We start from the raw sequence: 27,362 nt of genomic DNA on the forward strand, positions 1-27,362 counted from the left end.
ATAAAAGTTATAAAATACGTAATTCTTTTTGAAATTTGTAACATTTATAAAATTTATTTTATAAATAAAGAAAAATAAAAGTCAATAAGTAATATATCGTCGTGTTACATATATTAACCACCAAAAAAAATGCTTTTTTATAAACTAATTGGGTTTTTTCTTCCTTATATCGATTATTATTCTTAACCCGACTTTTTAAATTGAAGTGGTGCAAAAAGTGACTTTATGAAAAAAGTTATTCAACTAAATATGTTATTCAACTAAATGGCTAATATCAACTGTTTGTTACTGTTTCATTTCGAAATGTCCTCGTACCTTATAAGATCTAGTGATAGAAACTTAAATCACTGTTAAATTATGGCAGAAGGGAATCTCTTAATTCTCCTAGATAAAAGACAAAACTGAAACGATTGTCCTACCACAAAATATGTTTTTGTAATAGGAAACTGTCCTATAAATATGACGCTGGTCACTAACAGGTTAAAACAATTTCAATTCAAAAAATACTTTAATTTACCTTTACTAGAAATAAATAGCACATGAAAGGGTTAAAAAACCGAGTTCCACCAAGAATCTTAGATTTATATATTTGATTAATCAAAATGTCGCGGTGGACAAAATCGTATTCAATGGAATGCCATCCATGTGCCTTCCCGGAGACTTTCCGAATTACGCTTGTCGGAAAAGAATAACCTTATAATCGTTTCACACTTACTAACATAAAAGTTTTAGGTAAGTTTCATTGACATTAAAATAGCGTTATTATTTGTGTGATTTAAGTTACACTATAGTAAATTACTTTCAAATCTGTGTTTAGTTTATATTCTGGTAGAATAAGTTGTTATTTTCTTGATTAGAAATTCCATTTGCTTCAAAATTATACAAATTGGAAATGACAGTCGACATGTTTTAAGAGCTCAAAAATAGGCGCCCGTTTTCAAGACTTACCAGGCGCGAAACTTATTATACGTGAAGAGCAGGTTATTTGTTTCTACCTTCTAAAAATATATTTATATTTATCTGGCTTGACCAGAGTCTCAATAGAACTAAACAGTTAGTAAAATTTCTAAGAGAACAGACGAGAGCTCACTGCTTTACCTTTTCAATTCAATATTTTAAGAACGGAAATCCTTGGCAGAGAGGCAGAGATTCTCTAACTGACATATTTTTTAGCTAAGTAGTTGACTTATGTTAACTTTAAGAGTAGTTTACTAGTTTTGTTGGTGTGGTGGGCAGCGCGCATTCATTCTATTTTAATTTAATTTAATTTCCGACTGAATTAGAATCATTAAAACAAACTTCGCACATAAAACAAATAGCATAAAATAATTTGTGGTCGTTTTGTTGTAACATCAATGAATTTAGTTTTATTTATTTAACAATATGGTTTATGCGTGCGGAGCTGTGCTGCATAAAAGTAATCCTTCAATTTTGTGACTGTCACCATGCATTTTTAATCAATAATTTTATGCACACCACACACCCACACAGATATATATATATATATATATATATATATATATATATATATATATATATATATATATATATATATATATATATATATATATATATATATGTTACGGTGAAACACCGAAATCTGGAGAATGTCAACATTCACGTAGTCGCTTGGTGCATGCCCGTAATACTTACTAAATACCCTTATTTCTGACTCTCACATGTGAATGTCAACAATCACATAGTCGCTTTGGTGAATGTCCGAAATATTTGTTATATCAAATTTTATATTAATTTATTCGTTAAAATTATTATATTTATTTGATATATTTATATTTATTCTATATTTTAATACTTACTGACGATAGATTAGAAGAAACATCAGTGTTTGGAGTATCGGGCAAATATATAACGGGCAATGGCACTTGACCTTAAAAAAACATCAGTGTAGGGCATATATGGCAGTACTTTTACTTTCGTTACTTGTACCGCCGGTACAAGTAAAAAGTACGTACTTTTACTTGTACTTCGTTACTTTTTAAATTTAGTACTTTTACTTGAACTTTCGTTACTTTTTTTGGGAAAAAGTACAAGTATTTGCAACGGAAATGTTGAATGAAATCGTTACTTTTTTCTAAGACTCGGTAAGCTTTCTAAAATAAAAAAAAAATTAAAAAAAAAATGCTGTCAAAATGCAATTATTTTGCAAAATGAATAAAAATATTAATATAGAAGTTATTTTCATTCATTTTCGAGTTTTATGCATTTGTTTAATACATTTTAAATAAAAAAAATTTTGGATTTTGTTATTACGTTTTTCAATTTTCTTTTTGAACTCACTAATAATACATATTTGTCTTAATACATTTTTTACTAAATACATTTTTACCTAGTACATTTTTTACTAAAATTATGTTTATGCCCGACCTTGTCAAACAACGCCCAGTCAAATCTCTAAGAACTTCGGAACTATTTGTGCTACTGAAAACTATTATAATTACTATTTTAACTCTTGAACACTCGAAGGTATTAATTTAGCCGCAGATACTAAAATTCGTTTACAAATTTTAATTATTCCGTTTGACAGAAATGTTCGGAAAATGATTTTCTCGCATGACTTCAGCATTAGCCATTGTTACAAATAAAACTGTAGACTGTTCTGTTTCAACTTATACTGATGCCCATTCAATTATTTTTTATTAGCTCAAAGATCACAAAGCTATCTGAAACCCCGTGTTTGCTTTGTTTATGTTTGTGCTTTTAAAACGCGTTTCTATAGAGTAAAACAATTTTAAATCAATGGTAATTTAAATAAAGATAATAAACTAAAAGTTAAAATCAATAGATAAAATTTCGTTTTCGTGCAAATCCATAAAAAGTTTCATATTAAAATTATACTTGATTTCAAAATTATATTATACGATTATATCATAAAATTATATTACAATATTCCTCCGAATTTAAAAATAAATTAATGTCCATAACTTTCAAAATTAAAAATAATTAAATAAATAAAACCAATTTTGCAAAACCATTGAAGAACATAAGAATATTATTCAATAAAATTTTAGGTTGCTTTGAATTTTCGATTTCCTAGAAATGTACTTTTAAATCGTTACTTTTTTTGTTTAGTACTTGTACTTTTACTTGTACTTTTTACTCGTTACTTTTTAAAATAAGAACTTTTTACTTTTTACTCGATACTTTTTTTAAAAATACTTGTACTTTTACTCGTTACTTTTTAAAAGTAACGTTGCCATATATGGTGTAGGATATACCGTCCACTGGCACTTACCCTTAAAAGAACATCAGTGTAGGGTATACCGGGCAGTGGCACTTAACCTTAAAAAAACACCAGTGTAGGGTGAAAATATCGAATAAATGTAATTATATCCACGAATAAATTCCTATCAAATCGAATGTAATAAATATTTCGAACATTCACCAAAGTATATCTGTGATTGTCGACATACACCGGTGAGGGTCTGAATGTAGAAGAATGTCAATCAAAATGAAGAATAAAAACAAAGAAAAATTAAAGACATAAGACAAAGGGAGAAATAATAAGTAAAGAAATAACAAACAGCAGTTTAAAAAAAAGAAAAAAAAAAGGGATGAAATTTTATTTAAAAAACCGGAGGGGGGGGGGAGATATAATCTTTTCATCAGCCCACACGATTATATCCGATTTTTCTTAACTTTCTTCGTGTTTTCTTGTATTTATTTATTATATATATATAATTCTTGATAGTCAAATTCTAGTAGGATTGTCATAGAATGTTATTTTAAATCCCTCAATATTTGAACGACTGAAGCATTTTCTGTAAATTTTACATGCCTTTACAAAATTGTGTACTAACCCCCCAAAGCTATCCTGAAACTTCTTGTGAGCTGTTAAATTTCCTTATTGCTTGTTAGTTTTCGCATATTCCTTTTTTAATGTGGTTTTCTGGTCGCAAGTTCGGATTTAAGCCTCGTTTTTAACATTTTTTTTTTTCAGTTATATAAAAGGATAAGTTATATAATAATTTCATATTTTTTCGTCTCCTTTCAACAACATTGTAATTTTTTTCTAGCCCCGAATAATTATAAATGAACACATAAAAATGAAGACGAAAATGGCAGAGCACTGACGGACTGGAAAAGCATGATCTCCATGCTGTATAATCTGTTATAGACGAGACCCAAAATTAAAATTGTATGTGTGTATAGCTATTGTTAGAGCCTAAAACATCCGAAAAAAGGTCCTTTTTCTCAAAATGACAGCCATTTTTAAAAAAAGGTAACAAAAATTAATTTTTTTTGGCATTCACACATACATAAAAAAATCGAAATTTTGAAACATTTTCGATCATTGTTGGTTTCAACCATAGCCACTCTCAACAAACTTCCAACAAACAATTCTCAACAAACATTGTTCAACATTGTTCCAGTCAATTCTCAACAAACTTCCAAAGCGACATCAAACTTGATCGAGTAGTTTTAGTGTAATCCAAACACAAAATGATAATAATATATGAAGTAAAAAAGAAATTTAAAAAAAAGAAAAAAACATGACCTTTAGAAAATCTCGTTTGGAGATTTTTTAAACTTTTTCTTCGGTTTTTCGGGACTTACCATCAATCGGTGTTGTCTAGACCATACTGCACGCTTTCGTCTCAAACTCAAACTTTTTGTTACAGGTAAACGTGCGGTGCTCTGAACGTACAAACGATAGGCGCTTCACCTTTTGCGAAACTCGAACGTCGTGTTGCCAATTCGAATTCTCATGACATTCCTCGTGCTGACAATTCCTATGAAACACAGCTGGCTATCCCCACGCTTTTTTATGCTGGCAATCCCCTTAAAAAGCAATTAAAATAAAAATGGAACATATTTTGTATAAAAATACTGCCTTAAGTAATAATTCTAAAACCCTTAATAATAATTTATGCTAAAGTCTAATAAATCCGTAATGTTCAATTGATTGATTGATATGAGTGGAATCTCGGCGTTAAGCGCGAAGCGCTTCTAACCGATTCATCTATACTGTTTTGGCATTTAGTCTAGAGGTCATATACAGTTCAAAGCTCTAAGTTAGGATCAGATAATAAGTCCATGATGAGGTGAGGCATGAGTTGATTCAGTAGTACATCAGTTGTATGGGGAATTCCCCTGGATTAAAGTTGTGAGAAGATGCCGCACGTTTTGGTCCTTCAGCAAGTCTTTAAGTTCCCTGATGAGGCTAACAAGTCTGTGAGATGTTGAAGTAGGCGTGTCCTTGGTCGTTTTCCTCTTTCGACTGGGGCGGACCTCGCACCCAGTAAAATTTGAGGTGTGGTTTTGCATGCAGTTGCAGCATTTAGCTGGGGAGTCTCGGCTCTTTCTGCACTGGAATGAATAGTGCCCTTCGGCACATTTCATGCATCTTGGGCTGGAGGAGCAGGAGCGTTGGGTGTGACCGAAACTCTGACATCGAAAACATTGCAGCGGCCACCGGCCGCCGTGGTATTTCTCTATGGTGATCGGGATCTGCTTGATGCTCTCAATATGGTAGATCATCCCGTGATTGGCTAGCATTGGCATAACGATGAGGTACAGGGGGAGGGGCCTAAAGGCTCTACCCACTTTCTTCTTAAACTGGACTATTTTCAGGATTTCAATGTTCCGCTTCCCTAATTCAAGGGATATTTCATCTGTACTAAAATCATCAGGAAGGCCACGGATGAGGACTTTAGCATTTTTAACTGGCTGAGCTTTTTCTACTGAAGTGGAAGGCTCTGTAGCTTTGTTGGTATTCTCCTCCGTAGGTTCTGATGCAGTAATAGGGGTGGGCTCCGGCAGGAAAAGAGATTCCGAGGGAGTGCAGCTTTTCTGGGTCATGGATGGGTCAACATTTTCTGTAGCTGCGGCAGACTTTTTCTTCTTCTTCTTTCTCTTTTTAGTTGGTGGCTCTTTGTTGTTTCTATTTTGGACCTCAGGTTCAGAGGCTGATGTCTCTTCGTCTATATCCATATTCAAATCTTTACTGGAAGGAGTTGTGATATTATTCGGAACACTGTGCTCGGAAACGGGCTCAGTCTCTATTTCATTAGTAACACTACTTTCTGGGATGGTCACAGGGATTTCCGCTGTCTCAGTGATAGTTGTCTCCATTGTAGTTGAGGCAGTTGACTTCTTTTGACTCGACTCAACAGTTTGAATTGCGGACACCGCTGCGTTAAAGAGTTCATTGTAATATCTACTTGGTGTTGAGGTAGAAATCACTCCAATGGAATCTCGCAGCTTACGAAGTTCCACGATATCAGTAGTTTGTTCTAGAAGAAACTTTGAGTAAAGTGCGTAGTTCATAGATCTGGCCGGTAAAAACTTTTTGACGGTCGAAGATGTCTCATTTAAATCTGATGTTGGCATGCGGCCGGAAGGGAAAACCTTTCCGCCGCGGGCAGTTCGGTGATACGGCATAATTGCGGACGTAATGTTCAACTTCTCCTGTTTTACTCAAATAGAAATTTTTGAATATTTAGAGTGGTAACACATGCTACTCTTTGATATTTCATTTTTGATAAAACGAAGCTGAGTTACTACATGATTTGGTCACCAAGATACATAAACAATTAAAACAAGTATAACAGACCTGATAATAGCGTGAAGTTTTTGAGAAATTGCAAAATTAAACAAACTTTGTAAATCTAAATTGTTATTAGGCTAACACTTTAGTGTTGAAATCTGCAGCCTCCGCCATGACAAATGTGTAAATATTGCACCAGGATTTCAAAAGAACGCAATTGCCTCATGGTTTCGAAGAATAGTGGAAACGAAAATGATACAGAGGTTGATCATTTAGTTAATTTGTTAACACCACTATATGTTATTTTGTAATGAAAATATATCTGTATAAGAACTGTGCATTATTTGCAAAGTACCACCCTAAAGATCACAATTCAAGACGAATGGGAAAAAGGCCGCTAACGGCCCCAGGCGTCCAGATAAATATTGATGATGAGGATTTGCAAAGGTCATATAATAGTTCCTATAGTTGTAGACAAATTAGTTAAAGCTCCTCGTGGGGTTGATACTAAAATTTTTAATTTACTTAGGCATTAAAATGCTATCTAAAGGCGGAAATTTTAGATAGCAATGACGTTGGAGAAAAAGACCTAATTCAGAACATTATGGGATCTACAAAGGGTCTGACATAATAAGATTTATATAAGTTCGAAGGCTAAAACAGGCAGAACACCTAATTAGAATGAATGATGACCGGATCACCAAAACGTTCTTCGATGCAGAACAATTTGGAGCCCGAAAAAGGGGGAAGACCAAGGATTGGTGGATCATCTGGCTAGAAAAAGATTTAAGAGTTCTCAAAGTTATAAACTGGACGAGTCTATCCAAGAAGAGGGCAGCTTGGAACTTGCTTCTGAGGAAAGCTATGGCTCACCCTAAGCTGGCGTGCCGCTGAAGAAGAAAAAGTAAATTTACTGTCACTAAAAATCTCTGTTAGCGTTGGCATGTCTGCAGTAGTCCCATACCTATGTGTTCACACTAGTCCCGTGATGTCATTGATTGATTTATAAGCTTTTTTTGGTTTATTAAAAAAAAGGCAAATCAAATGTGTCAATTAATAGAAATATTCCTTCATAATTTAATGACTCCTATAATTCAAAACGATGAATAAAATTATTCTAAAATTGCAATCAAGAAAAAATTAAGAAGTTTCCCCTACCTTGTTAAACTTGCTTTTTAATTCGCTAATTAATAATCAAGTTCTTTGTCATCTGACGTAAGACCGCGTCAGACTACTGTGCCAATCTGCCAAAATTTACAGAGTTGTTAAATAAGAGAAAAATTTAATTTGTCTACAATTGCCATGTGTTCACGCAAGTCCCCTCTATCCTACATATTAAGAGTAATTACTAAGGCCCGGATTTTGATGACATTTGCATTTTTTTGCATTTTTTGCATTTTTGGACATTTTTTGTCTTTTAGAGCATTTTCTTAGATTTTAGGGCATTTTTCTTTAAATTTTGGGGCGTATTTTGCATTTTAATGCATTTTTTAAAGTTTTCGGTTAATTTTTTCCAATTTTTATTATTTTTTATCAATTTTCATTATTGCACTGGCTTCCAAACAATGAAGAAAATCTATAGGATATTAACAGGTGAAGGAAAATCTTTTCAAATTGAAGAAGAATTGTCAGTAAGTGAGACCGTCTTTTTCAAGTACACACCTATAACATCAGTAGACGTTGAAAGAAGCTTCTGCAGGAATGAAAATTTACTTTCAGACAAGAGACGCTCGTTTACATTTCAAATTATCAAAAAAAAAATTAATAATCCAATGTAATTCTGATATTTAGTAATATTGAGATGGGAGTTGTTACATCCCTCAAAGTTTCTCTACAAAAGAAAAATATTTTGGTGTCAATATATTTTCCTTTTTTTTGTTATTTTAGGATATAAAACATATTTTTCAAACTTTAATGAACGTAGAAGAAGTATTGCATTGCTTTATATTTTTTAAATGACTCATAATAATTTTAAAGAGCAAAACATTTTTTTAATTCAATATTTTTACTTTATTTAAGGCATTTTTTGCGCAATTTTTGCCTTTTTAAGGGCATTTTGTGCCCTTTTTAAGGGCATTTTTTGCACTTTTTGAGGGCATTTTTTGCACTTTTTAAGGGCATTAGTTGAGATTTTTTAGGTCATCAAAATCCGGGCTCTAGTAATTACCCTTTATTAAATATCTTTTCATCAAAAATTTTTCCTTAATGATAAGAAATAATGAAGTAAAGAAGGATTCTCTTTCAACAAATTTGAAACTAATACTGGAAAAGCTAAAAACCTGCTCTAAAAAGTAAAATTTTAAATGTTAGATGCCTTTTGTTTAAATGTCACTTAAATTTCCACATACATTCTCTGCTCTTCTTTGTTGATTCTCAGTAGCAGTTTTTTTGTCAGCTTTCAAACGATCCTTCAGAGAGATAAACATTTCACCGACATGCTTCAACAATTTCAAAAAGTTTCTATAATCCTATGATTAAAGTTTTAAATGATTTTACGAACGAAGAAAAAAAAAAAACAATCTCTCAGAAAATACCCCCTAGTGGCGTTAAAAGAATTAAGTTATTTTCACGGGATTAGAAGTAGGTAACAAATTCGGTTAAATGATGATGGATGTTGATGTCACTCTTTTTACGAACGCAGAATTGAACTTAATTTTTTTTTTCGTCGCGGTTTTTGAAAATTAGTTTGTAAATAGCGAGTTAATTAACCTTAAATTGGGTGAAAAAAGTTCGTCATAATTTGCTCGAACAAAACGTGTTTTTTTTTTCTTTCAAGAGCTATTATGTCCTTTCTTGTAAATTTAACTTTTTTCCTACATTTGTCGTCAGATTATTTAAAATTTATTCACAATTTTTTTTTTCAATTTCTAATTTATTACTTTTGTTTTTTTAGACAAATTTAGTAGCTGATAAAATCCGCTTAAAATTTTTAAAAGTGTTCAGAGGGTTAATTATAAGATTAAATTAATTATATTATAAAAATTAAGGATTGGAAATAAGCTTAATTGTCTGATTTTATTTTCAAAATATGAAATTTATGAATCATACTGACTAATAGTCCCGTTTCGAACAGTTTTTGAGCTCCCGCTTAACATTGAACCATAACATCAAACAATTTTGCTTGAATATTAATAAGGTGCGAAATTAAAACGTTTTTTCGTTTAAACTGAAGGGCAGCAAAAATATAGTTTGGTGTATTTTAATTATAAAAAAGTCTAATAGTTACTTTAAAAAATGTCAGATTCCCAGAATTATATTTGTACAAAAATATAAATCCAAAAAAAGAGTAGTTTGAAGAAAAAAAAATTAATTCCTATTCAAAAAATTTTTAATAATTGATTTTGTACATTAAAGAAATTTCAATCATGAATAACTGTTTATTGTTGATCGAAATAACTGCAAATTAGAAAAATTATGACTTGAAAGTTAAGATAAGTTGTTAAGTTATATAATGTTAAGATACTTTTACCTTTAACTCAGAGAAAGACATCGATATTTCTTGATGTATTTTCATAACCATAAATTATTAAAATGCCAAATATGATTTTTTTTTACTTATTTTGATTTAAATTAATACAAAAGTATGTAAAAAGTATGAAAACTATGTTAAATAAAAATTCTGCGTCAAAGGGTAGAATATGACCTGAAGAACTTTAATAATATAAAAAAAAACTTGTTATAACTACCAGGATATTTAATTAACTTTAAATATAAATATATATACAAACAATGGTAGAAAAAGACTTTTAACCTAAAGTAAAAGCAAATAAAAAAAGATTTTCAACTTCTTTACAGCAAAATCGAAGCAAGCACGGATCCTAATTTCGATACACAGTTCTAAACTTTTTCTTTTTTTACAATGATAGCAGTTGACAAGCAAAAAATGAATAAATCAGAAATTAAGATATGTCACCTTTTTTGATCCACGCTACTATAAATATTTTATACGCTTAGAATCGTAAATTAGGGGGTTGAAATTGATAACATGCTGAAACGTTAACTATGCTGAATTTGTTATATTGTTATTAATTTATGCTATATTTTTTAACTATGCTGAAATGTTAAATCAGAGTGTTTTTGAGCTTCTTTATTTTTTGTAACTTAAATCTTGCATAAGAGAATGCTAACCCCTGGGATGTCAACTGCTCCGTTTTCTGAAAAAGTATTATAACATTGGTAGCGAATTAAAACTTGTAAAATAAGGAAAAGATTTTTTTTTAAGTCTATCACTACAGTACAAATTCAAGAAAGTTTCATTTAATATCATATCTTGATATTTTAATGTATAGTGGTGAAAAAATTACATGAAATAAAAATATTAAGCTAAAGATAATTTTCAAATTTTGCTACCACTAAAAAATATTTTAACAAAAGGGAACAAGGCCTCGCTGTATTGCTCTCAAGCAGCTGTTGAAGAGCGGGCCTTCTCACTCTTTTGAAATCCTAAATAATCGGAACAAGTTTGCCTCGCTGTATTGCTCTCAAGCAGCTGTTGAAGAGCGGGCCTTCTCACTCTTTTGAAATCCTAAATAATCGGAACAAGTTTGCCTCGCTGTATTGCTCTCAAGCAGCTGTTGAAGAGCGGGCCTTCTCACTCTTTTGAAATCCTAAATAATCAAGCTCGCTCTTCGTTGTGCAGAACCTCCACTTTATAAATAAAGACAACTGTGAACATATTACCCTATAAAGGTAATAAGAAAATATTTAGTATGAGAATGGCATGTTTTTTCATCTTTTGATCATCAACGCCATGTTTTACGCCAGACTACTGATTTCGCAATGCTGGAGCTAAATCTATTCAAGTAATTAATTTGTGTTTGTGTATATACATAAGCAGAAAATGAATAAAACGAGCCAAGTTATGGTATTCATTGAAATGAAAACTAAAAATGGATTGAACATTAAAAATTCTTATTCTAGAAAGATATGTCTTTATTAACGAATTTAGTTATTTTCTTTTGATTTCAAAACCGCGATGGGGTACAATGTCCGCGATGGGGTACATTTCCGTTTTATTTTTTCAATGCTTTGTAGTTAAAAAAATTAAATTTTTTTTTAAATTCTCATTTTTTTCATTGCCATTTTTTAAACACTTTCACAAACTCACCCGGATTATTAATTAAGTGGCTGATTATTAATTGGATATAAATACTAATAGGATATAAATAAAATAAATTGGATCTATTTCGTGGAAGATCCCTGACTTTTTAACGTAACCCTAGGGTTCCAAAGGAACACTATTTCGGGATCGCTGTTCTTAAGTAAGATATTCGTCGGAATATTTTTTCCACTAATAACGAGACGAAGAAAATCAACTGAAATAATTATAACATTCATAATATTTCAATTATAACAAAAAATCATCATTATTTCAAATAATTTCATCACTTTATAAGTTAGTGTGCCCGAGTCTCGGGTGGACTTATTGCATCTATTAGATTTAAGAGGGCTTAAGTTGTTTCATTAATATATAAGGTCCTTAAAAGCTTTTTGATAATAACACTTAAAAGTTCTCGTATATTTCAACATCTGCCTTCTTGAATTCCAAGGGTGATCGTCTTTGCAACTTCATGACATTTGAAATGAACTTTCTATGGAAATGTTTTTAAGCGTAATTCAGTTGTCAAGCTCGAAGTTAAAAGCTGGCCCTGAGAGAGTTAACTTCAGAAAGAGCATTTAAACTGGAGCTTAGCGCACTTTTAATTATGCACTGAGTATAGTTTTTAGTATACGATGCATAAATAATATTAACTCTACTGTAAAATCAACCATACATTCTTCCTTCCTTAACTCTTCTGATATATAAACTTCCAAAATTTTTACAAATAAAATCTATTTTACGTTATTACTAATACACTAAACTTTACTATAATACTTTAGTACTTTATACTAAATACTTTATTTTGTCTTATAACCGTCGTTGAACAGCCGACTCATTTTTTGAGTTTCTTGTAATTTAGTAGTCTTGTAATTTTGAATCCAATCTCGAAGACAAGGAAACTTCTGGATTAAGTATTGGGAAAAAATTTGTCGAGATATTCCATAATGATTGTTTTAATATCACAAAAAATGTTGTGTTTCAGTAAAAGTAGTCGAGATTGATACCCTTAGAAAAAGTGACGTATCTTTGAATTTTTTTAAAAATATCTCTGGTTGAATGCCTGGTCTGTTTTAACAATTTTTCTGTTTCAATTTTTGACACTTAATATATAATTAATGTACTTGATACATTTGCTTTTTAAACATTAAAATCATTAGGAGATTTATAGAATAAGGTGATTTTTTACCTATTAGTGTTCATGGTCCTTTTTCAGGCTTTATAGTAAAAAAACATCGTTAGCTGAAGTTTAGTATTTTTAACATACACTCTTTTCTTATTTTTGTCTCATAAGATATGTTCAAACTTTATCACATTATCTAAAAGCTCTTCTATAAAGCCTCTATCGTCGTAAAAAATGACACTATTTAGCTATTACTATTCTTCGCTTCAAACATTTATTAGTAACTGTAAGGTAACGTTTTATCTGTCATTTGTCTACGTGAAAAATTAAGCAAAATGTCAATATGAAGAAAAGTTATAATTAGGGAGCAATTTAAAGCATTTGAAATCTAACATTATAATGTTTGAAAAGATAAAATATGCTTAATCTTTAGAACTAGACTAAAATATAAAAAATATAAAATTATTCTTTGATTTTAATAATTTTCTTTTTTATATAAAGGTATATCGTGATAATAAGTTTTTCTTTTTTTCTAGTAGCAATCAAGGCAGCCGAAAAAGCTCTGTATCCTCCCCATCTCGTAGACCTGTACGCTTGAAAAACATTATCTCTGGACATGAGTCTATAGAAACCTTATTCTTAAAATCAACTGAGGTAAGATCATTTTTTCAAATCTAATTTCATTTTATTTTATTTCCATTACCGGCATTGAAAAACTGACCCAATTTGGAGTTTAAAACTATCAATGTTCAACTTTGTAAGTTTGTACTGATGTAAGTTTGTACAGAACTCCTGGAGCAAGCATTAGTACAAACCAACCTTCTTAGAGGATTTTTTATTTGACTTAATCTACATTTGCGTCAGTTAAAACCACGATTGCCTTCCACGGTTAGCCCAACCTTAATGGGTTTCATAAATCGTAATTTAGACAGCGAGAATTAATTTGTGAAAAAAAATTTCACTGAAATTGCGTTAACAACCAGCTGAGTATGTACTGGCCCTTTCCTCTATGAGGCAGTACTATAGACGTTGTTAAAGTACTTGATATTCTTGAGTTGAATACACGAATCCGAAGCATTCGATACAAAGACTCTCTTCTCCTCGATTTTGAAGCAAGGCTCAATGTAAGAAATGAAAACTATTTTTAATTTTACACTATTTATTTGAACTCGGTTAATTAAAAAAAAACAGTCATATATACATGTAAAAACAGTTAAACGCCATATAACTGACTAACTAAAATAAAATTCCATGTTGACTCGTTAAAGTTGATAAGGCATCATGTGCCTTTGCTTTATAAAAAAATAAATGTCATATATATATGACATTTATTTTTTAGCATATAGTATCTTTACATGAGCTGGCATATATCATTAGCTGAAGTATACTTCAGCTTAATGTTGGGGAGAAGGGGGATAGTGTGGACAAAGAACCTCTATATACAAATAGAATATTTCTACACGAATTATGGCATGCATATATATAGATATATATATATTCAAATCCCGTCAAATATACAAAAATATATATTTTTGTTTATATTATACAATTTATAGGTGTATGTTATATCAGGTGGTAGCAAAAGTTCATGTCTGATTTGAAATCTTACACTTTTTTGTTAAAAAGTGTAATTTGATCATCACTATATATTATATATATATTTTATACATCGTTTTTTACACTAGGACACATTATGTTGGGGTTTAACCATTTCGATTCAGTGTAGCCAGTCTGGCACCACTTATTCAACAAATGTTACAAATTTAATGAACAAATCCTTTAAACATGCCTCCACAAAGCCCGCTACATGTTTCTAGCTAGAGCCCCTGAATTAAAAGGGCCGACTTATCATTTACTGTTGGAGCAAAGAGCTAACATAAGCAGTGCGAATAAATATTTTCAAGTGGTAGTTTATTAATTGTAATTCTTGGTTTAATAAGTTCGATTTAGTAGATTTTATTCCACCACTATTTCTAAACTATGCGTAGGCTTATATTATTCACCACTTTATAGCACTTGTAACATGCTTTACATTTTTAAAAGCAAGCAAATATTGTCGACTATTTGCAAAATTTACTTTGTAATTATTTACCGTTTTTTAAATTATTTTGGCGTGTCCGGTGCAGTTGGCATCTCTGTAATAACATGACTAATACTAACATAACGTTAACATACTTGCCAACTTTTACGCAGTTGGCGTAAAATTTTATTTCTATATTTAAAGTGGTAGAAAAATGTATGCTTTCTATATATTCCTCTCATTTAGAAACTTAATTTATAATATTTTTGATTCACCACTATTTTTAAAAAAATTAAGCATATATATTAGAATGCAATACTTAAATAATTATCCACATAAGCTTGTTTAAAATACAACGAATGTTTCTGCCTAAAATTGTATTTAAAATTTCATTTTTCTACCACTGGGGAAAATCATCCTTAAAGGGAATAAAAGTTGGCAGATATGCGTTAACTTGCGAACTTGTTTGCTCCAATATTGCTTGATAGGTCAGCTCTGATAGTATAGGAGCCTTATTTCTAGCCAACATCTTCGACAACTTCTATCGTCATTATCGCAGTTGCCAACGGGCACTATCTCAAATGAAGGAGAGAGGTGTCCACTTTGCGACCGTAATCTGCTTAATTTTTTAGTAATTTTCGCTGTCAGTAATTTTTTCACTACTACATATCAAAACTTCGAAATATTATATGAAATGTAACTTTCTTGTAGTTCTCCCGGGATGACCATTTTTAAAAAGTATGCGCAATTATCCTTAGTCAACAAGCTTTACTATTAAATCCGCAACCTATTTATCAAAACTTTTGCAGAAAGAGGAGCAGTTGGCATCCCTGTTTTAAACAACAAGGAGTTAAAGTGTGCCATTTCACTTCAAAAATAGTCTAAGGTGACATTTCATTGATGGTCAGTTGGACTAAAATTTTCAATTGAAATTTTCTGCTCCAAAAAGAGCTAGGGAGTAACGTTTGTAACTGTTCCAAAAAGAGCTAAGAAGTAATGTTTGTAACTACGAAAAAAATCTGTAAAAGTAAAGTGAGCTGCTACAGATTTACAGAGGATTATGGATTTTCTCCGTAGTTTCAGAAAATATTTTCCCAGTGGGAGCAAAGGGTAATATAATTATATTTTAACAAATTAGAATTAATATAATTTTGTCCACCACTAAACCTAAATAATTTTAAGCGATAAATATAAGATTAAATAAATAAATGCTTAAGTTCCTCCGTTTTAATAATTTTCTTAAAGAAATTCGTTTGTTTAAAAAAATTCGCCATAATCTCAAATAGTTGGAATCTCCATATTTAATTCCACAAAATAGAATTGACGATAGTTTCATTATTCATGTGATTTTATTTCAAGAAATTAAAATTATACTCAAAATCATTTCCTCTAATCATTCTTCCTCTAATTTTAAAATCAAAAATAAAATTTCAAAAACCTTCATTTTTTTAAAATTTACGGATACTACTAAACTGTTATTTTAAAAGCTTTTTCTTTTGTTAAAAGAACAAAACATTCTCAAATCCCTTCTTCCCGCAAGGATTCTCGACTTAAATTACTTTTCAATTTTGTTCGATTCTTCGCTTTATAAAGCCATACGAAAAGCAGTTTTGATTGCAAGAAAAGACCAACTCCTTTCCTCAGGCTTTACAAGAAATATAAAAGTAAATAAGTAAAGCAGACGAAAGCTCTTAAAAGCAATTTCAAAAAGATCGAGTTAAGAATGCAAAAACGAATATTTAAACTCCATTTTTACTCCACTTCATTAAATGCACGATTTATCTTCTTTTTTTTCTGAAATGGAATATTTTTGAATATGTTCGTGGCGATAAATACTCTTTTTTATCAACCGAATTTTATTCTTAGTAGTGAACTTATTGGTAAATAAAACGAGAATGATATTCGGCAGCATTTTAGTTTTTAAAAATACTTAACTCCGCGGTGGCCTTGGCTGATAATAAGGAAAATTATTATGAAGTTACAGTAAATTTACGAGAATGTATTTTTAATTTAGCTAAAGTGAAATTCTGAGATAAAACTTTTGTTAAACTATTTGCGATTCTATAACATACATAAGTAAATGCCTTAAAATAAGAGATCTTTTTGTTAATGACGTACCAACGACTCCGGTTTTTTACAGATAGTCCGATCTGATCACTATGAGGTTGAACCAATACACAAAAGAGCCATTTAATACAAAATCTAGTAAAATTAAGAAAGTGGTAGTAAATATATCTCTTAAAATTTGTTTAATTTATGGTTTGTCTTATTTACTTGTCAACCACCACAAATTCAATTCTCAAATATATAAGATAAACTTCTCCCAATTGCTTTAAAAAAACAATTTGGATAAATGCGCACAGTTGGATCACTTTTTAATTAGTCAGCGCAGACTACTTATAAAAAACCGTGCGGAGGCTTTGTGATGTAGCAGGCAATTATCATAAAATAAAAAGAGACATTCGTGGCCAGTATCACAGAAATGGAAATTCTCAGAAATAGAAAAGAATATCTTTTTGAATATTTAACACACAATTTTGAATTTCTTGTTGTGGTTAATGCTCATCTTTTGATATTTTTGTAATAAATCTATCCCCAAATCTGAAAAGTTACGTTTTTCACTCATAAAAATTCTGTTCACTCAATTTCCTTTTATATTTTATAACCGTTGAACAGCTGATCTAATTTTGAGTTTGACTTCATTTTTCGACTCCGTAGCCTTGCATAATTTAAAACCCAATCCAGAAAACACTCCTTAATCAAGTATTGGGGGAAATTCGCCTTCATTGAAACTAACCTGCATTTGCGTTAAATGAAGAGGTAAACCACGAAAACCTCGAACGGTAAGCCAGGCGGCAAGGGGATCCTAACCTATGATCCATTGAGGATATTTTTCGTCAGCACTGTGGTCGGTGCGTGCCTGATGCGGAATTTGTATTGACCAGTCATCGCTGGGATTCAAACCCGATTTACCGGATAGAGCACCCGAGAGGCGAGTGCTCTATCCCCTGAGCCACCACTGCTCCTTACTGGGTTAATTTTCAATATCTTATTATTATAGGTTATGTTTATAATTAGTTATGTTCTTAATACCTAACTCATATAGGAAAAAATTAATAGCTGCCACCAAACACAAGGCTACTAAATACGACAACAAATGACTATTAAAAAATTGTCGACAGATCACAACGTGTTTCATCAGAAATATTTATTATTATAGTTTTTTTAATATGTATGGAATTATCATGAATATTTTATAATTCTCTGAAAATTACCTATTTCTTTAAATGTTCTTTAGAAATGAATTTTCTAATGAACATTAATATCAATAGTTTTTTTAATGATTTAAAATTTTCAGTTTTTGGAAAAGCTATAACTGTTAACGGCTGGTCAGCAACAATAGTTTTTCCTTATACTAAATAATCGACTAATAAATAGAATGTATTTCAAAATAGACTATTTTCATTTAAATAGTGTTTAGAATAGTTTACTTAAACTTGTGTGCACACTTTAAGGATAGATGATTTCTAAATATTCATTTCTAAGTTATCGTTTTTAAACCTCATATATTGTGCGGAAAAAAAATACAACAAAATATTAAATTATTTAAAAATACTTTATTAACGAAATAACGAAGAACTGGAGCGATGATATTTTAAGTGTATATTTAAAATTTTAAAAATGTATTTTACTCAAAACATTTGAAATGGCATTAAAATTCAGGGAATTTTCTAATTCATCCCTCAAATTATAACAAGTTATGTTTAACTCATTTCACTTTGAAATAAGAAGGTGAAAATGAACAGAACTTAAAAGGATAATTTGTAATAAAACTTTGTCACACAATTTTAAATTAAACGAAAAATCTAATTAAATTTATCTTTTATTGCTGCACCTATTATCCTGAAATGGAATAAATTAATTCCCAGCTTAAAACACTTTGAGGTGTCACACAAAATATCACTCTCGAACCTGAAATTTTTATTTCTTAAAGAGAATTGTTTTTAATCCTGCTACCCAGCTTTCAAGTAAAGGCGTAGTAATATCTCGTAAATGACCGCATTACTCTGATTTATGCGCACCAAACGATAACTCGGCTAATGTGCGACAAGCGAGTAATCATTTTAATTTTTGCGAGTTTTTGGCTAATATCGGTTGGATGATTATTCTATCGATATAATTTTAAGTTCAAAGTAATTTTGGGAAGTGTAATCAACGAAGTTCTTGTGTTTTAAGGTTTAATTTATCATCGAAAATGAATTTGCTTATAATTCAGACGACATTTTTTTTTCTTTCAGTAAAGCATTATCGTGAAAATGCGTGGTTGCCAGATTTTCAGAACTAGAAATAAATTAGCGCGAGGTTAAGTTGCCATATTGCTTGCTGTACGTGGTAGATTAACTCAAATTGGCTTACTAAAATTCTAAAAATTTTAAAGCTGCATAATATTTTAAAAGTAATCGTTTGGGAAGTTAACTTTGTAATATTTAATTAGAGTGTGGGAGTTAATGGACTCTCTTTATAAATTTTACTTGTTGAGGGTCATGCCGTTAACACCCCTTTCAGAAATGTGTCACCGTTTCAGTTTTGTATTTAAACGGGTTTCGCTTTGCTTTCTAAAATGTTCTTAGTCAACTGCGAAATTAAGATTAGAGTTATATTTATTTTCTGTTCGATAATTTCTAGTTCAAACCGAATGTTCTATTTGTGTTCTAAGACTTTAATCAACTTGTAACTAGCAACCTGTTGAAGAAATGGAATGATAATTTGCTTGCTTGCTTTATTTTAATAAACTGGGCTCCTGGGCTGTGAAGCGGCCCCTATCCCATTCATCATCAAATTACATACAGTAAGGTAGAAAACATTGATTTGGCAAACATTATGGTAGCCATAAAAAATCAAACCGTTTGCTTGAGAAATAATAAAACAATGAAAATTTTCTATATGATAAATTGACGTTTTTACATAACATTAGAAATATTGACTGTAGAATTAAATTAAAAATAAAGATAAAACATGATTTGTTATGTACAATATTTGATTGTTGAAAAATGAAAGACGTAATTAATAAATATAGATAAATCATACCTTGATACATGATAAAATAACATATTTGGAGAAAATGCAGTAAATATATTTTATCAGAGAAATATTGTTCATTAAATACAATAGAATTTGCAAAAGAATTTAACGTGCATAAGTTGATAAATATATATGCATAAATTAGCCATATTATCAGAAAATAAATTTTAATGTAATTTAATTTAACATAGTCTGTCATAGTAAAAGTCTGCTGTGAAAAGTTCAGTAATTTAACTTGAGAGTCTTGAAAATAAAAATAGAACTCAATGCGATTGAAATGTTTCCCCGATGAATGAGGAATTCAACGCTGCATTCAAACTTTCTACACTTTTTGTAAATATTTATTTTAGTGGTAGCTAAGAATGTGTTTTAATGCATTATTTTTTATTCATTTAAACTTATTTTTCACACCACTACATATATATGATTTTAAAGCTCATATCCAACGCTACTTTAGTCTAGATTTTTCGTGGAGAAGCTTTTAAAACATTAGCAAAGTTACCGAAAATTCTGAAAGATTTAATTTTTAAATGCCTACGTCTTTATAAAATATTTTGCCAAAAGCGTAGTAGTTGACAGACCTGGAATTCAATTTTTTAAAAAATAATGCACTGGTTTTGTTATGGTTCGTACTATTTTTTTGAATATAACTTTTCTATGCGATACTCAAAATTTTACGTGAGCTAACAAGTCCATTTCAGTTTTTGTATATCTTTGTTGCTTTTATTTAGCATTGATGCTTTAGAGTTTATCTCGATGTTTCTCGGAACCCTAGGGTTCCGTAAAAAAACACAGGGGCTCCGAGGGTTAGGAATTATTTTTAACCAGTTACGGTTTTCGAAACCAGTAATTAAATGTATATCCAATAAAAACCTACTATTTATTTAATATTTTTGTTTCTTTTCCGCATCGAATTTAATTCTACCATGAAGAAGTATGTTTCTCTGTAACCATTCTCAATATTAATTTTTTTTTTCGTTTTTATTTTAATGGAAACCATAATGCAACTCATTCATTTTCAGTTCATTAAAATCAAATTCAGAACAGGACTAAATGCCGCTCCAGATTTGTGAATTCAACTGTCTGTCAGTCATACCATGAAAAAAATTCGTTCTTCATTTACTCACTAAATATTTTCGAAAATAATTAATAAAATTTAAATCCTTACATAGATATTTTCAAAATAATTAATAAAATTTAAATCATTACATATATATTTTCAAAATAATTAATAAAATTTAAATCATTACATAGATATTTTCAAAATAATTAATAAAATTTAAATCATTACATAGATATTTTCAAAATAATTAATATAATTTAAAACATTACATAGATATTTTCAAAATAATTAATAAAATTTAGATCATTACATATTTTCAAAACACTTAATAGTCTTCAGGTAATTAATTCACAGTTTCTAAAAGAATTGTTAAAGTTCACAATTGCTAAAAGAATTTATTCATTTAGTTTCGGGGTTCCGACAAATGAAGGTCGATCGATTAGGGTACCACAACCAAAAAAATTGGGAACCTCTGATCTAATTTCATCAATATAATTGCACTAGTGCTACTCTGTATTTAACTTTAATATGACCCTTGAATAAATTCCTTGAAAAAAAAATAATTATATATATATATATATATATATATATATATATATATATATATATATATATATATATATATATATATATATATATATATATATATATATATATATATATATATATATATATATATATATATATATATATATATATATATATATATACACAATATAAATAAGTATTTAGCTGTACTGTTTTGTATCTTTTCTTAACAAATCATTTGAACAAAGTTGCGTCTCCTTCTGAGTCGTTTGCTGATCCCATTGGTAACTATGAACGTATGGTAACGTTGGTAACGTATTGGTAAATTTATTACTTTGATTTGTAAGACTCTGTAAGCTTTGTAAAGCTTTGACTTATTTCATTTACACTACGATTTCATAATTTATTTTCATATTTATTTAATATTTATTTATTTATTTTATTTACTTATTTTTTTAATTTTTTATTTATTTATTTTTATTTATTTATTTATTATTATTTTTGCATAAATGACACAACACACATCCTTTATAACAAAAATTGGAAGTGAAAATAATGACCAAATTAGGACAAAAGATACGGATAAAACAATGAAAACTACAACTTTTAAATTTCTTTATAGCTCTTAACGACGACCAAACAAAAATAAATTAAAACAAAAAAAATACATATAAAACAACGAAGACTATAACTTTCAAATTTATTTAGCAAACCAAAGGTAACTATTCTATATTTACTTTATACTTATTTATGTTATTGAAATTAAGAAGAAAAAAAATAAGTACATCTAAAAAAATATAAACAAATAAAAACATTTCAAGATAAACTTCAGTTGAAAGAAGCCCCTGAATGAAAAAGCTTCGAATAATCGAGATTTAAACTCACGAAGAAATATCATCTTTATAGATCAAAAAAAGATAATTCAAAAACAAAAAATGACTCTGTTTCGTGGAATAAAATGTACACTCGCTTGATTTACTTTAGACGCGATAAAGTAAATATTTTTTAATGTTTGGGGGAAATTATCTAACAGAATTGCAGTATAATAATTAATACGACTTAATAAAACCACCCTCTCGAAAGACTGTTACACCACCTGATCCTACTTCATTTAAAGATGAAATTGGAATAAGCAAACAATATCTACAAAAATGAACCATCTCTAAACTAGTTAATTTTATCTAAATTAATTCAAAAATAATTGAGAAAAAATCAATATCGGTATTTATATATATATATTAAAAAGTGTGTGAAAAAATGTATATAGAGATATTTATGCATGTAAGAAACGTTTATTCATTCAATTAATAATACATACTTTAGTTTAGACTGCTAGAAATAAACTACATAAAAATGTCATAACTAAGAATTTTTTCTAAAATTTAGGGGTTATCCACAAATAATGTCATTTTTGGAGCGGGAAATGGCAGTTTGTGAGTAGGGAGAGAGGGGTACCCAATGTCATACCTTTTTGTTAAAATAAAAACGCTTAAAATAGTCGATCAAATATTTTTATTAATTTCTTAGAACACAACATTCTTTATAATATTATCGATAATTATAAAAAATCTGGGAACAAATGAGAAACATGCTTATTTTCTAAATTTCCAAAATTAAAAAACTAAACTTCATGTTTTAAGCTATCCGAAAAAGCTTGAATTGTTATTAAAAAAAATTCTTTTAGACTCTTCAAAAACACAATCATTATACAAATTAATTAAAGAATCGTTTCCACTTAATGAAAATAACTTAAAATTTCAAATTTAAAAAAAAATTAAAACTGCATTAAGACACATTTAATTAGGAAAATGCATTAAAAGGTGTCCTACATGTGACCGTAAAATAACCCTGCTGCGGTGCATCATGATGCTTGCTTTCAGAAGTCTAACCAAAACTGTGCTTCTTCTGTAGTACTAGTAGTAAAAGCTAAATAATGCTGAATAGGTTTTGCATATTATCCTTGTATGTTATGAATAGTTTGTAACCCCCTGCAGTGACTTCGAATAGTATTTACTACGGGTGAAACCACCCGGCTAGGGACTATAAAGAGCCTATGGATATTGGCTCCTTATAGTATATAGGATAGTATAAGTTATAGGGAAGCCTATCTATCTATCTATCTATCTATCTATCTATCTATCTATATATATATATATATATATATATATATATATATATATATATATATATATATATATATATATATATATATATATATATATATATATATATATATATATATATATATATATATATATATATATATATATATATATATATAAGTTCAAAATGAAGAATAAAACAAAGAACAAACAACAAACATAAAATGCCTGCTTTGCAAATAATTTTAGCCGCGGATTTGCACGATATGGATTAGCACATAGAAACGTGCAAATCCGCGGCTAAAATTATTTGCAAAGCAGGCAATTTATGTTTCTCTTTTCTATTTTATATTTTTTCTTAAATAAACATCTATCTTCTAAAACTATTTATGATCAATTTTTAAAATTATCCAGTATAATATTACCTTGCGCACATCCATTTCGGGCCCATCCTTGGTAACTAACAAATCAAAACTCAGAATAACAAATCACTTCAGCAGTGCAGTAAGAACGACACTTTAGAACCCTTTTGTTACTCTCAATTTGCGCTTTTGTTTTCATATTTTGTAATCTGGCAATCTCTCTGCGAAAACATTTTTAAATCATTCTTGAAAAATATCCGTCCATGTAAGTTGATATGATTTAGCTACTCGCTTTATAGTCCCCCTTTTTTAATGTTTTTTCTTTTTATTTTATCTTATGATCTGTTTTTACTTGTTATTTTTACTTTTTATGATCTATTTTTATGTAGTTATTTTATAAAAAAAAATTTTGAGTGCTCCTCACACTATTGTATTAATAAATTTTGCTTTGGCTTTATTGATACCATATCAGAAAGCACTCTGTTTTGCGGATATAATCGTGTGGGCAGAAGAAAAGATCATATCTTTTTTTCCGGCTTTTTTTTCCGGTTTTTTTATTAACAATTCTTTTTTTTTTTTTAAATAAAATGTTGTTTGTTATTTTTTTTACTTATTATTTCCCACCCCCTTTTTTTCATTTGTCTATTATTTTTCCTTGTTTTATTCTTCATTTTGAACTTATCTAATGAGTGCTGTTTACTTGCAGCTTAAGCGCAATAAATGATACTTATTGTTTTTCCTAATTTTCTTAGTGTTTTCTTGTATTTATTTATTTATTATATAAATATATATATATATATATATATATTAATAACTGCATAGTTATAGTAAGTTCTTAAAAAACTATAACAATAATTTAAAAAAGGTCTCAATAGATTTAATTTGCTGAAGTGTAGAATAAGTTAGGCGATAATTTCCGTTCAGTTTTGTTGACATCCAGTTTCTGGTTATGGTATTTCTTTGCTTTCGATGATTCGATGACGTCACTTTCGAATTTCTGCAAGTTTTGCTCACCATTATGTAATTGGTTTTAGGTTTGTTTATATATATATATATATATATATATATATATATATATATATATATATATATATATATATATATATATATATATATATATTGTATATATTATATATATATATATGTATATATATATATTGTATATATTGTATATATATATGTATATATATATATTGTATATATTATATATATATATGTATATATATATATTGTATATATTATATATATATATATAATATATATATACCCCCGATTGTAAACTATAACCATTTAATTTTACAGTGACTGTCATAAAATACAAATACATTGCCTTAAATTTACAATATGCTGTTGAATCGAACCTTGCTCTAACAGTGGGCTGAGTCATTTCTAATGCAATTAATTACAAATTTAACGCAATTTAATTATGTTCTCGTTACAAGCTGTTGCTATTAAATATTGTTTCTTTTTTTTCACAGACTGTGCCATGTAGTCCGACAAAATGTATGGGATCGATCATGTCTTGTCCATCCAAAAGAGCAGCGGGGACGCCAAGACCCAAGGATGAAGTGCTGAGGGATGCCAAACATTTTTTCGACCAATACTTTTGCAGTATTAAAAGGTTAACCCTTTTCTATTCTCTCTCATTCTAAATGCTGTTGGCCGTGTAAATATAATTATATCTAAACTGTGTACTGAATAAACAAATATTATTGTTTCTTACTACTACGCTGATTTTACACAGATGCTAAGCCTACTTAAATAGTTTTTCAATGGTAAGACAAGCTAAGAATTTTAGTTAGCCTAAGTATGTTCTATTGTTTAAACGTCTCAACATCCGCCAGAAATTATTAAATTATAATTTTGTTTGGAAATATTTGCGTAAAATATTATTATTTTCGAATCCCAATAAAAAAAATTCTATAAACGAAAAAAAAAAAGAATTAAACATACTCAAGGAATGTAATAAATATTTGTACATTCTAGCGAAGCTGCATCTTATCGATTAACTTTTTATCGTTGACAAAGGTCAATATGCGCGTTTAAGAAAATAGACGTCCATGATGCGTCTGAATAAATCCACATTCATGTTGCGTCCAAATGAACGGACATTCATGATACTTCTAAATGAACGGACGTTCATGATGCGTCTCAACAAATGGACATTCATGGTGCATCAGAATAAATGGACATAGAAATTATGAACATTTTCGTAATCGCGCATTTTGAGTTAAGTCATAAATGAAAAAATCACCTACTATTTCACGTTTAGAGAAACAGGGTGGCTTTAAGCCTGAAATATATAAAACATAGTTACAAAATATTTCGTATAATATAAGAAATTTTGTGAAGTTCAGTTTTACTTTAATGTCAGTAACTCTGTTAGTTAAACACACATAATTTATTTAAAAGCATGTTTTTGTTGGAAGGAATAAGTTAAAAACATTTTGTTTCCTTCAACTTTTAGTACCACTTGTAAAAACTTTCCTGACTATAACCATTCCAAGATGATATAGAAATTCTTTATGTTAGTTTAACAACTGTTAAATTCACTCTGAAAACTTTTGTTATCGCATTACCGTTTATTGTTGCAAAAACGCAACATTTTATAATAAAGTAAAAAGTACTTTTATGAAAAAGCTTTGTTTATATTAAATTGAAATATTTTTAATAATGGTTGCCACTTAAGTCTAAAAATATTTCTGAAACTAATTTAAGATCAAGGATTAAATTTTTATTTTATTAATTTAACCTCTTTAAAATTAAACTCAAGGTCACCTGTCTACAAATCGAGGGTGCTCGCAACCTGCAAAAATTAAGTTGTAATGAAAAACTATTTTTAATACGGCTCAAAATTTCATAAAAAAAAACTTAATTTTCAATTTAGTTTTATTAAATCAGTTTCGAATTTTTGCACCACGAGAAACGAAATGATAAAATTTTAATAGACGTGAGTACTTTGAAGTATGCATATTTTACAAAATTTAACAACCAGTTTAACACAATTTCCAGACCATCCTTTTTCAAAATGTATAAGTAACGAAGAGGATAATAATATATTCACAAAGTTTGATAAAATGTATTTCTTAAATAAAATAATTAATTCACTAGTCTTTTAACTTTTTAAGAAGTTATTGGATCCGTAAACCTTTTGTTATGGCTGTCCACTCTACTGCAGTGACGTCACTGAACGGTGCACCATACATAGCAGAGCGCTCATTGCATGTCAGTAAGCTGATGCTAAGATTTACATGACAAATATATTCTCAGATTTTCGAACTATTATAAATAGAGCCGTCATGGCTCAAGAGCTAAAGCGTTCGCCTTCCAATGAGGTAAACCAGTTTCAAATCCCAGCTGTGACTGGTCGATACGAATTGCACATCCGGCTTGCACCGACCACAGTGCTGACGTAATATATCTCTAGTGGTAGACGGATCATGGGTTAGAGTCCCATTGCCGCCAGGCTTACTATG

The 27,362-nt window shown here is 29.5% G+C and overlaps 1 protein-coding gene across 3 annotated transcripts in view; it reads left to right on the top strand.

The window, feature by feature from the left end:
• Window positions 1-27,362, top strand: part of Nos (Nitric oxide synthase) — a 236,415-nt gene that overhangs the window by 89,475 nt on the left and 119,578 nt on the right. For 2 of the 3 annotated variants that reach the window (XM_071182103.2, XM_071182106.2), the window contains exons 2-3: window positions 13,266-13,383; window positions 25,365-25,507. In XM_071182103.2, the coding sequence (XP_071038204.2) occupies window positions 13,266-13,383; window positions 25,365-25,507 (261 nt within the window). The remainder of the gene's footprint in view (window positions 1-13,265; window positions 13,384-25,364; window positions 25,508-27,362) is intronic. The other variant, XM_071182105.2, reaches the window with a different exon arrangement.

The sequence above is a fragment of the Parasteatoda tepidariorum genome, chromosome 4, assembly GCF_982258835.1.
Source record: "Parasteatoda tepidariorum strain Cologne lab strain chromosome 4, Ptep-v5.0, whole genome shotgun sequence".
NCBI lineage: Eukaryota > Metazoa > Arthropoda > Arachnida > Araneae > Theridiidae > Parasteatoda > Parasteatoda tepidariorum.